The 11,639-nt window shown below is 47.9% G+C and overlaps 1 protein-coding gene across 1 annotated transcript; it reads left to right on the plus strand.

Annotated features, from left to right (window-relative positions):
• The first annotated feature begins 4,667 nt into the window (after nucleotides 1–4,667).
• AKAP3 (A-kinase anchoring protein 3) lies at nucleotides 4,668–9,882 on the plus strand. Its single transcript, XM_015828167.2, has 3 exons — nucleotides 4,668–4,775; nucleotides 6,665–8,773; nucleotides 9,727–9,882. Exons 1-3 carry the CDS (start codon nucleotides 4,668–4,670, stop codon nucleotides 9,880–9,882), a joined length of 2,373 nt encoding a protein of 790 aa, XP_015683653.2.
• Nucleotides 9,883–11,639: the final 1,757 nt, after the last annotated feature.

Below are 11,639 nucleotides of genomic sequence, written 5' to 3' on the forward strand. Positions count from 1 at the left end.
GCGTTTTCCCCAAAATAAGACCCAACTGGAAAATAAGCCCTAGCGTGAGTTTTCAGGATGCTCGTAAAATCAGCCCCACCCCCAAAATAAGCCCCAGTTAAGATGGTCAGTCATGCCTTATTTCCCGGAATATAAGCTACAATCTGTGAATTGAGGAGGAGGAGGGTGGAGGAGGAAAGTAACTGAGTCCCTGCTGATTGGGCCTCCATTGCATTTAATCACTTAAATAGGAGCCAGCCATGTGCGGCAGCTGCCAAAAAGGCCAACACAGTGCTGGGCTGCATTAACAGAGGGATAGAATCAAGATCACCTGAAGTGTTAATACCACTTTACAAGACCTTGGTAAGGCCACACTTGGAATACGGCGTCCAATTTTGGTCACTGCGATGTAAAAAAGATGCTGAGACTCTAGAAAGAGTGCAGAGAAGAGCAACAAAGATGATTAAGGGACTGGAGGCTAAAGCATATGAAGAACGGTTGCTGGAATTGGGTATGTCTAGTTTAACGAAGAGAAGGACGAGGGGAGACATGAGAGCAGTCTTCCAGTATCTCAGGGGCTGCCCCAAAGAAGAGGGAGTCAAGCTGTTCTCCAAAGCACCTGAAGGCAGGACAAGAAGCAACGGGTGGAAACTCATCAAGGAGAGAAGCAACCTAGAACTAAGGAGAAACTTCCTGACAGTGAGAACAATTAACCAGTGGAACTACCTGCCTCCAGAAGCGGTGAATGCTCCAACACTGGAAGTGTTTAAGAAGAGACTGGACGGCCATTTGTCCGAAATGGTATAGGGTTTCCTGCCTGAGCAGGGGGTTGGACTAGATGACCTCCAAGGTCCCTTCCAACTTTATTTTTTATTATTATTATTACTATTATTACTATTATTATTATTATTATTATTATTATTATTATTATTACTATTATTAAAATTCGGCCGCTTGGCCACTGACTCATAGTTATGACGGTCGCAGCATCCCCCCAGGAGTCACGTGACCCCCTTTTGCGACCTTCTGACAAGCAAAATCAATGGGGGGGGAGCTGGATTCGCTTCACGACCTGTGTTCCTGAATGAACAGCTGCAGTGATTCACTTAACGACTATGGCAAGAAAGGTTGTAAAATGGAGCGACATTCACTTAAATGTCTCACTTGGGGGGAGGGGGGGAAATCAACTGCGGTCGTAAGTCGAGGACTAGCTGCTCCCGGCCCCGCGGAGGCTTTTCTGGCCGACAGGGAAGGCGAAGGGGCGGCTTCCGAGCGCCTTCCTCCCGGGGAGGCCACGCGCGGCTCCGGGAGCCCACGGAGAGCCGCTTTCTCGCGTGAAAAATAACATCCCCCCTCCCGGCGTCCTCCTGGTGACCTTCCCAGCCAGCGTCGCCGGGCCTGCGGCGAAGCCCCGCCGCTCCCTTGCCCGGGCTGAGCTCCAGGAGGGACGGCCGGACGCCCCTCGGACGCCGCCCCGGCCCGGACTTACGCTTCCCGGGGGCGGAAAGCGCCGCGCGAGGAAGGGCGCGCACGAAAGCCGCCATCTTGCCCGGCCTTTGTGGCGAGCCCCGCCCCCCGCGCTACGGCGGCCTCCGAAGACCAAACCGCGGGCGGCGACGCCCCTCCGCAGAGCGCGCTCGGGCGGCGAAAGGTGGTGGGCGGGGCCTAGGAGGTCAAGGGATGTGGCTGACATCTCAGTTCCCACCGAAAATAGGATAGGATAGGAAAATTGACTGAAATAGAAATAGAAATAGAAATATAGAATAGAATAGAATAGAATAGAATAGAATAGAATAGAATATAGAATATAGAATATAGAATATAGAATATAGAATATAGAATAGGAATAAGGAATAGAATAAAATAAAATAGAATAAGGAACAGAATAGAATAGGAATAAGAAATAGAATAAAACAGAATAGGAATAAGGAATAGAATAGAATAAAATAAGGAACAAGGAATAGAATAGAATAGAATAGAATAGAATAGAATAGAATAGAATAGAATAGAATAGAAAATATGGAATGGAATGGAATAGAAAATATGGAATGGAATGGAATGGAATTAGAATAGAATAGAATAGAATAGAATAGAATAGAATGGAATAGAAAATATGGAATTGAATGGAATGGAATGGAATAGAATAGAATAGAATAGGAATAAGGAATAGAATAGAATAAGGAACAAGGAATAGAATAGAATAGAATAGGAATAAGGAATAGAATAGAATATAGAATAGGAATAAGGAATAAGGAATAGAATAGAATAGAATAGAATAGAATAGAATAGAATAATTCTCTCTATCTATCTATCTATCTATCTATCTATCTATCTATCTATCATCTATCTATAATACATATATATCAGAAAGTCTTCAAAAAGCCTACTGCCCACCATTTGGAAAATAATTGATGAAGGAGCCATGTCCATCGTGGATCTATTGCACAGTTCAGCCTTTTGGGTCATTAACTTGTACCAAAGGGATGAAAAAAGAATTGGAGAAGAGGAGGAATTAACAGTCAGGCCAGTTTTACAGGAAGAAATACCCAGTATTGCTGTGGATTTCATCTCCGAAGAAAGAAAGAAAAAACATCGCTGTCCCTAATTTAAATCCTTGTAAAACCCGACCATAAATGCACCCAGGGACCGATCCTCGGCATGTTTGTCATTTCCCCCAGTCTCCTCCCAAGCCTTGGCTAACTGCTGACCCTCCTTCTGATGGTGTTGATGATTGCCATGGAAACAGCAGAGTGACCTGGGCATTGTGACAGCAAGGTCCATTCTGACTAGGAGAGGATGAGAGAGGAGGCCACAGTGTGGGGAGCCTTTGAAGAACATCCTGGAAGCTTGGCCTAAAAGCCTGCTTTCGGGGGACTCTTTGTGAACCCTCACATTGATGTTCTAAAGGTAGGCCATTCTGTGGTCCACGCAGCCCAACAAGACCTGTAAGCTCCAGAGATCGAACCGTCTCTATACCTTCAGAGATAGGCCAGTGAGAAAGTCTAAAATCTTGAGAACTGTTCTGATCTGATGGGGGCTTTCATTGTCCTGTTATTTTGGAGACTCTTGGTTTTAACACGTTCTTGTTTTTGGTACGCAGGGAAGGAAGGAGAGTAGACCTTCCTTACCAACCTCCTCACCATCAGGAAGTGATGGAAATTGTAGCAGGTGAGCACATCTGTCTGACCATCCGTGAAGAGTCAACCTCAGCTGGCTCCCCACTTCCAGATCCAGATGATTGTTTCTCCAAGTACAATTCTTTTTTTTCCAAGCCAGCTTGTTTAATTAGTTATTAATTCTTGGAGGGTCTACCGTACAGTAGTAGTAGTACAGTGGTATAGTATAGTAAAATTGCACTAAATGGATATGTTGAAGTAGCCTTTCCTTAAATTCTTCTTGATGGTGATGTTATCCAGTCAGTCATATCTGACTCTTGGCGATCCTATGGATCCCATGTCTTCTGATCCTACACCAGGGGTCTTCAAACTTGGCCCTTTTATGACTTTATTAGCTGGTGGAACTATTCAGGCTGGTTCAGACAATCATGCCTTCTGTCAGGTTCACACAGTACATTGTGATGAAAATCCTTGAAAGTTGTATCCTCTGATCTCAACGGGCATAATACATCCCGTCATTAGAACCAGCAGAATCTAACATGCAGACAACAGCACCTATGTATATCTGCCCTTTCTGTCCCAATCTGTGTACACTTGAGGACCTCACGGCAGCGTGACAGAACACAAATAATGTCGCTAGTTTCTGGGCAAGATCTGCTTAACGGGTACATATTTTAACCGGTCATTTTATATTTAAAATATTGTGTCATATAGCGTGACATAAAAGTGGCAGTATGGTGGGTCAGTGGTTAAGACACTGGACTTGGCAGCTGGAAAGCCACCTGGTTAGAGTCCCGCACCAATATGCTACGTGACGGGTGAGCTCCTGTCCTCACCTCAGCTCCTAGCAGTTCAAAAGCATGCAAATGGGAGTAGATTAATAGGTACCACTTCAGTGGGAAGGTAACAGTGTTCCACGACATCATGCTGGCCACAGAACCACAGAAATGTCTTCGGACAGCGCTAGTTCAATGGCCTTGAAACGAAGTTGAGCACTGTCTCTTATAGTCGGCAACGACTAGCGGAGTAAAATCCGCAGGGACTCCTTCACCTTTAACTCCGTCATATAATACGCCTTATTTTAATTGTGATTCTTCTGACACAAATAAACAAACAGCTTCCTTGGATAGTTTCTGGAGAACACGCAGGAGAATATTTCGAGGAGGCTTCACTGAGGTGACCCTGAACATTTCAAGGTTGAGGAAACCACAAAAGGCACTTTAGCTACCTCGCATTTTGTGGCAAAAGAAAAGGGAACAGACAGGAAAAAGATCCTCTGTGTTATGCAAGCTTGCCCAAAAAAACTGAATTTCTCTGTTAATACTGTATCACCTTCTGTGGTCCTGCAGAAGCAGAAGATACTGGAAGCCCCACTCGCGGCCGTAAAAAACTGGTAAGTGCCAGAGCTTTTTTTTTCTTTTTCCCCTTCAATATTTTTTTTTGAGTTTCCCCTTCTATACTTTTTTGAGTTTGAAAAAAATTATTCACCGTGGGGAAAAAAGATGCTTGGTTTAATACAATCCAGGTGATACGGTCAACCTTCACGTTAACTATAATTTTTTCTCCTCTCAGATGTCCGAGAACATTGACTGGTTGCAGAGTCAGAGTGGATTGTGTAAAGTCGAGCGTTACACAGCCAGTGAGGAGAAGGAGGAGGAGAAGGAGCAACAGAACTGGACGGTAAGGAGAGAGCTGTTCTGCCAGCAGGCTTGGTGCAGTGGTGGGATTCAAATATCCAAACAACCGGTTCTCTGTGTGGATGCCGCTTCCAGAAGTCTGTTCTGGGCCTGGGCAACAAAAAATTAGCTACCGGTTCTGCTGAAGTGGTGCGAACCGGCTGGATCCTACCACTCTCTCTGTCTCTCTCTCTGTCTCTCTCTCTCTCTCTCTCTCTCTCTCTCTCTCTCTCTCTCTCTGTCCGTCCGTCCGTCTGTCCGGCTGAATCCCACCACTGTCTGTCTGTCTGTCTGTCTGTCTGTCTGTCTGTCTGTCTGTCTGTCTGTCTATCTATCTATCTATCTATCTATCTATCTATCTACAGTAGTGGGATTCAAATATGTGAACAACCGGTTCTCTGTGTGGATGCCGCTTCCAGAAGTCCATTCTGGGCCTGGGCAACAAACAATTAGCTACCGATTCTGCTTTACTGGTGCGAACTGGCTGAATCCCACCACTGTCTGTCTGTCTGTCTGTCTGTCTGTCTCTACCTACCTACCTACCTACCTACCTATCTACCTACCTATCTACTTACCTACCTACCTACAGTGGTGGGATTCAAATATGTGAACAATTGGTTCTCTGTGTGGATGCCGCTTCTGGAAGTACGTTCTGGGCCTGGGCAACAAAAAATTAGCTGCTGGTTCTGCCAAAGTGGTGTGAACTGGCTGAATCCCACCACTGGCTTGGTGGCACAACAAAAATGGATGTCCATGAAGCCATACGAGTTTGTTCCGCTGGGTACAAATAGATTCCTCAGTCATTGGGGTCTAGAGTGGAAGACGATGTGTCTGAGGTTAGATTTATAACGTCTGCTGGGTTGGCCACAGTTTGCATGTTTGGGATTTGACAAGATATCTTGGCAGGTTGCATAGCACAGCAGTTTTTCTGTGCAGAAATATTGTCCTGCCTCGCCAGTGACTCTTGTTTTCCGGTGAAGGCCAGAGACCTCTTCTGTGGTCCTCGGGGTGGGACAAGAAGCCTGGGTTGGGGAATGTCAGCCTTGTGGATGATCAAAAGTCAGTCTTGCGCACAAAGCCTTTAGTCCCATCAGGAATGTCCCGGCCGCCTTCAGCATGGAACTGTTCATCATTCATGATGGCCAGACAGGGATGAGACTTGGGAGAGTCAGCTAAGGGATGATGAGCAGTGCTTGCATGTCCTCATCTTCACCTTCTCATTCTGCTTCATTATTCCATTCTGTTGGGTAGGAGAAACTGTTTAGGCTGCAAAGAATTGATTCAATTCCCTGTTTTCACCTCAGAGTTTGTTCGGTTCTCGATCTTGAGTTATCAAGATCTGAAGCTTCAAATCTTGATATCCGATTCATCTTGGGTTTAATGTCTTCTTCTCCTTTCTCCCAAACCATTGTTGATAGGAGGTATTCAAGAAGTCATTCTTTGCTCACTGTCCAAAGTCAAGGAATAGTTGTGCTCCCTAGTATCACTGGTTGTACAGTATGTTCAGTTTTACGTCTACTTAGGACAGCAGTTTAAGATAGCTGCTAATTTTCCTGGACAAAGTGACATCCATTGAAACTTTATTCAGTATAGACCAGAAGTCCCCAACCTTTTGGGCACCAGGGACCAGTTCCGTGGAGAGAGGTTTTCCCGTAGACTGGAGGGGGCGTGGTTTGGTGTGCTGCCTGCTTCCCACGGATGGGGCTTTGCTTGTTTGTGTGGCCCAGTTGCTGGCATGCCATGGCCAGGTACCGGTCCATGAACCTGGGGTTGGGGACCTCTGGTATAGACAGTGAATGACTTCCCAACTATCAAACACTGGGTACCGGTTCCATAGGATGAGATGATGGGGAGTAATTTGTTATGAAAAACGTCCTTTATTCCATTTCTTAGACTGACTCTGCTAAGTTTTTCCAGAAAAGTTCCTCTGATCCCCTCAAGGTCCTGAGCAGACTCCGGCAAGATCTGGAGAAGTCTGACATTGGTGTGCAAGATGTGTTGAACGCCAGTAACAATGCTAGAAGGGCGAGGACAAGAGACGCGTCCGACGGACGTCAAACCATGCCCCAGCGCAATGTCCGTTCTCCGGGACCCTACAATGCCTGCGACGAAGAATTCAGTCTGAACGTCAGCTCCAACAAGGGGTCTCCCAACTTCCACTTGAGCATGAAGGCCGGGTGTCAGAAGGAACCCAAGGATGAAGAAAGCGATGGCTCCTCTTCCCCAAACCCAAATCCCGACCCAGATGAAGTCTCTTTTTACTGCAACAGGCTTTCCAACCTTGCCATCGCGATGGCGCGCAAGGAGATGAACGACCGATCTGAAAGCAACCCCACCTGCATACACAACACACTGTTTGCCGCCGCCGGGGACCACAGCCACAGATCCATTGGGGTAGGGACCGAGGATAGCAAGCACATCCCTACCAAGATGTGTGAGTGCAGATATGAAGAAAGTCCCACCACCAAGAAGAAAACCACCATTTACTACAAGGAGGAAAACACAGAAGTGCCCAATAAAAGTGAGCCTCAAAGGGACGAGGGACGAGGGTTCCATCATCGGAAGCGCTTTGGACCTGACGAATACAATAACTCGCTGAGCAAAGGGATCCTGGTTTACGCCAACAACGTGGTTTCAGACATGATGGTCTCTGTGATGAAGACGATGAAGGTGAAAGTCAACGATTCCAACATCGCTTGCGCCGTGTTGAAGAAGGTTCTGCTGAAGCATTCCAAGGAGGTGGTATCTGACCTGATTGACTCCTGCATGAAGAACTTGCATGATGTCACCGGGACCCTCATGACTGATTCCGACTTTGTTTCCGCCGTGAAGCGTAGCCTCTTCACGCAAGGCAGTCAAAAGGCCTCTGAGATCGTGCAGGCCATGTTGAATCGCTTGCACAACGCTCTGATTGTGCAAAAACAGGTCAGTGAGAAAGCCAAGTCCCAGAGCATGGCCTTTGCAACTATCAAAACCGGCCGGGGCACCGAGACCAAGACTCAGAACATGAGGTTCTCGGCGGCGAAAACGGAAACCATGAAAGATAAAGAAATGACCTGTGCAGAAACGGTCGGTAATCATATCATCAAAGAGGGTCTCAACATGTGGCATCAGAAGCAACATCAGGATGATACAAGGTCAACCCCAATGCCCGCCAAGCCTTCGCCAACCCAAGACATTCCAGACCTTTCAAATCTCACCACTGATTCTTGGGCAAGAGACCTGATTGTGACAGCGTTGCTGCTGATACAATATCATCTGGTGCAGCAGGAGAACGCCGTGAAGGATGCAGTGGAAGGGGGCCGATCCAGCAAGGCCCCTGGCGGCCTGGGTTTTATGGCCCCAGATATAGGCCTTGGCTCTTTAAAACTGCCCGACACTTTGAAGCCATGTGAAGATGAGCAATTTGGCATGAACGCGGAGAACGATATGTCGAGCGTGATGGTAATGCTGATCCAGAAGCTCATCAACGAGACCGTCAACAAATTAGGAGGAAATTCAGGGACACTGATGGCTGATGAAGCAACCAGGAATGCTTTCAAGATTCCTGAAGGCCAAGGCCCAGGTCCTTCAGGACCTGGCGAGATAGACCGTTCTTATGAAGACGCTATAGCTGGACTGACCAAAATGATTCTGGACCAGTGCGATGTCAACAAGAAAGAAGGAGGGAGCGGACCCTTCTTTGAGAAACTGATCGATACGGTGACCAAGCTGTGCCTGATGATCGCCAAATACAGCGGTCCTGAGTCAGGACTTGGAGAATTCGGAGATGGAGAGGACATGGGTGGAGGCTTCTTCTCAAAGTGCTTGGGAAATGCAGAAAGCAGAGCAGAGTCTGGAGAAGACACGCCTACTGGGCGCAAGGTGGTTGTGGCTAACCAGTGTGCTCCGGAAAACATTCACAACAAGCAACTCCAAGCCATTCTCCAATGGGTGGCAGCCTCTCAGTTGAACGTCCCAATGTTGTACTTCATGGATGATGACGAGGAAACCCTGAACAAGGTACAAATGGAAACGCTGGGAGGGTGTGGGGGAATAGTGTGCGACGAGAAGACAAACTAGGATAGCATTGGGGTTCTGCTCATGTTTGAAGGAGCAGAAGCACCTTTTCTGTTCCTTTTTATAATTATAGATGGGTAGAGCTGGAAAGCACGCGAAGGTGAGTAGATAAATAGGTACCACTTTGGTGGGAAGCTGACAGCATTCCCTGCGCCTTTGGCGTATAGTCATGTCAACCACAGACCCATAGAAATGTCTTCGGACAATGCTGGCAAGCAATGGAGATGAGCACCATGCCCTAGAGTCAGACACAACTGGACAGGGGAAAGCTTCACCTTTTTAATCCTCGACTTATGGCAAAATTTCCATTGCTAAGCAAGACGGGTAAAGTGAGTTGTGTCCCCGTTTTACGACCTTTTTTGCCACGATTGTGAAAAACGAACCCCTGCAGTTGTTAAGGAGGGCGGGAGAGGAGAATTTTGGAAAAAGGAAGGATGGGTCTTAGTGAGAGAAAGTACAGGTGGTCCTTGACTTACAACAGTTTGTTTAGTGACCGTTCAAAGTTACAACGGCACTGAAAAAAGGGACTTACGGCCACTTTCCACAGTTACAACATTTGCCGCATCCCCCTGATCACGCGATCAAAATTCGGTGCTTGGGAACTGGTTCCTATTTATGACCGTTTGCAGCGTCCCGGGGTCACGTGATCCCCTTTTGCGACTTTCTGACAAGCAGCGTCAAGGGGGAAAAGCCAGATTCACTTAACAACCGTGTTACTAACTGATCCACTGCAGCGATTCACTTAAGAACCAGGCAAAAGGGGGCAAAGCTCACTTAACAAACGTCTCACTTAGCAACGGAAATTTTGGCTCAGTTGTGGTCATAGGTTCGAGGACCGCCTGTTCACCCGCTTGGCAGTTTCCCTTCTCCTCTAACCCGCTTGTCCTCTCCTGCAGCTCCAACAACTCTCCACGGTGGCGGTGGAGAGAAACTACAGCGTGGGCGACGTCATGCAATCCGTGCTGAAATACGAGAAGGAAAGGCAGCTGGGAGAAGCCCTGGGCAACTTTGTGCGGTTGCCAGTCCTGGATTGGCTGCTTCAGAACCTGTAAGGCCAGCATCTCTTCGGGACCGCAGGCCTCTCCTTGCCCTGTTAGTTTTCCTTGTTACAGAACTCATTGGTCAAAGATGATATGAGTTTTACTGATTCCCCCCAACCCCTGCTGAGCAGTGAAATGAATAAAAGAAGGAAATACTTACACGGTGGTGGGCAGTGTTATTTCCAGGCCTTTGGGCCAAGCTCTATTGCTGTTGTTGTTGTTTTTGTTATGGTGGTCCATCGCACAATCAGCCAGATGTTGAGAGTGGACTTGGCATTTTTGTCCACCTATCAAGTCCTGCAATGCAGGCAACAACACGCAAAACCATGCCCCCTCAATAAGCAGCCAGAATGTTACAAGCACACTTCCCCCCCCCCAGGGCAGTGGTGGCAAACCTATGACACGCGTGCCACAGGCGGCACTCAGAGCCCTCACTGTGGGCACGTGCGCCATCGCCCCAGTCCTAGGCCTTCAGCTGGGTTTTATGAAACCTTTTCGCTTTAGGCCTCCGCTGCCGTGTGCAAAAAAAAAAAAAGGTTCAATCCATCAGTCAATTTCAACTTCTCGCGGGAAAAAAAAAGATCTTGCAAAGTTGGAATTGATTGAACTTTTTAGTCCTGCCCAGTCTGCCATTACCACCGCAGCCATGCCCACCCAATGGGACACGCCCACCGGCACCCGACGATACATAAGTGGGTTTTGGGTTGCAGTTTGGGCACTCGGTCTCTAAAAGGTTCACCATCACTGCCCTAGGGCAGTGATGGCGAACCTTTTAGAGACCTAGTGCCCAAAACCCGCCCCCGCTCCACCCCCTGCCCTGCCCCCACCCCGCCTGCCCGCAGGGCCACTCACCGCCTCCAGAACCTGCTGCAGATCGCCCAGGTAGCCCAGCAGTACCATGGTGGCCACGCCTTCTGCCCACACTCCGTGAGGGCAGAGTCTTGTCTACGCTGCCTGGCTGCCATGTCCTTGGCTGCGCTGCTCTGCATGGGCCACACTCAGGGGCGACTCCTCCAGAGGGGCTGCTGGTGAGGGGGTCGCGTGTGGAGGCAAGGCTGGGGCAACGGCACGTGTGCCCACAGAGAGGGCTCCAAGTACTGCCTCTGGCACGCGTGCCATAGGTTTGCCACCACTGTCCTAGGGAATTACTTTAATGGACTACTCATATTCCCAAATCCAGATCTGGTGAACGAACTGGAAGGGAGATAAAACCATCTTTCTTTTAAGATATTTGCTTTCAGGTTTTATGGAGAGTTCTTTTCCATCAGGATGACTCTTGCTTGTTGCATCTCCATTCTTCAGAAGAAGTTACCTTCCATCAGGTCCCCAAATCCTTATTGTCTTCCTTGCATATTTACTTGCTCACCTCCTAAATGCAGACTTGCTAACCTCCTGCCTAGTATCCCAGCCACTTGAGCCACCGTGCGCCTTTCCCTGTTTCTTCTGAATGTTCACCAATCAATTAGCCCTTCGATAAATCTTTTTCTGGTGTCATCACAAACGTATTATCTGCACCAGCACCCCGGAAATTCCGTCCAACATTTTATTCTCAAGCTATTAACTATTAACCTAAGCTAAAATGGTCTGCTATTGCTTTTGGGACACCCTTATTACAGAATAACAGAGTTGGAAGGGACCTTGTAGTAGGTCATCTAGTCCAACCCTTTGCTCAAACAAGGAGACCCTACACCAGTGGTGGCGAACCTATGGCATGCATGCCAGAGGCAGCACTCAGAGCCCTCTTTGTTGGCACGGGCGCCACCACCGCC

This window comes from Protobothrops mucrosquamatus, unplaced genomic scaffold, assembly GCF_001527695.2.
Source record: "Protobothrops mucrosquamatus isolate PMUCROS unplaced genomic scaffold, P.Mucros_1.0 scaffold4292, whole genome shotgun sequence".
Classification (NCBI taxonomy): Eukaryota; Metazoa; Chordata; class Lepidosauria; order Squamata; family Viperidae; genus Protobothrops; species Protobothrops mucrosquamatus.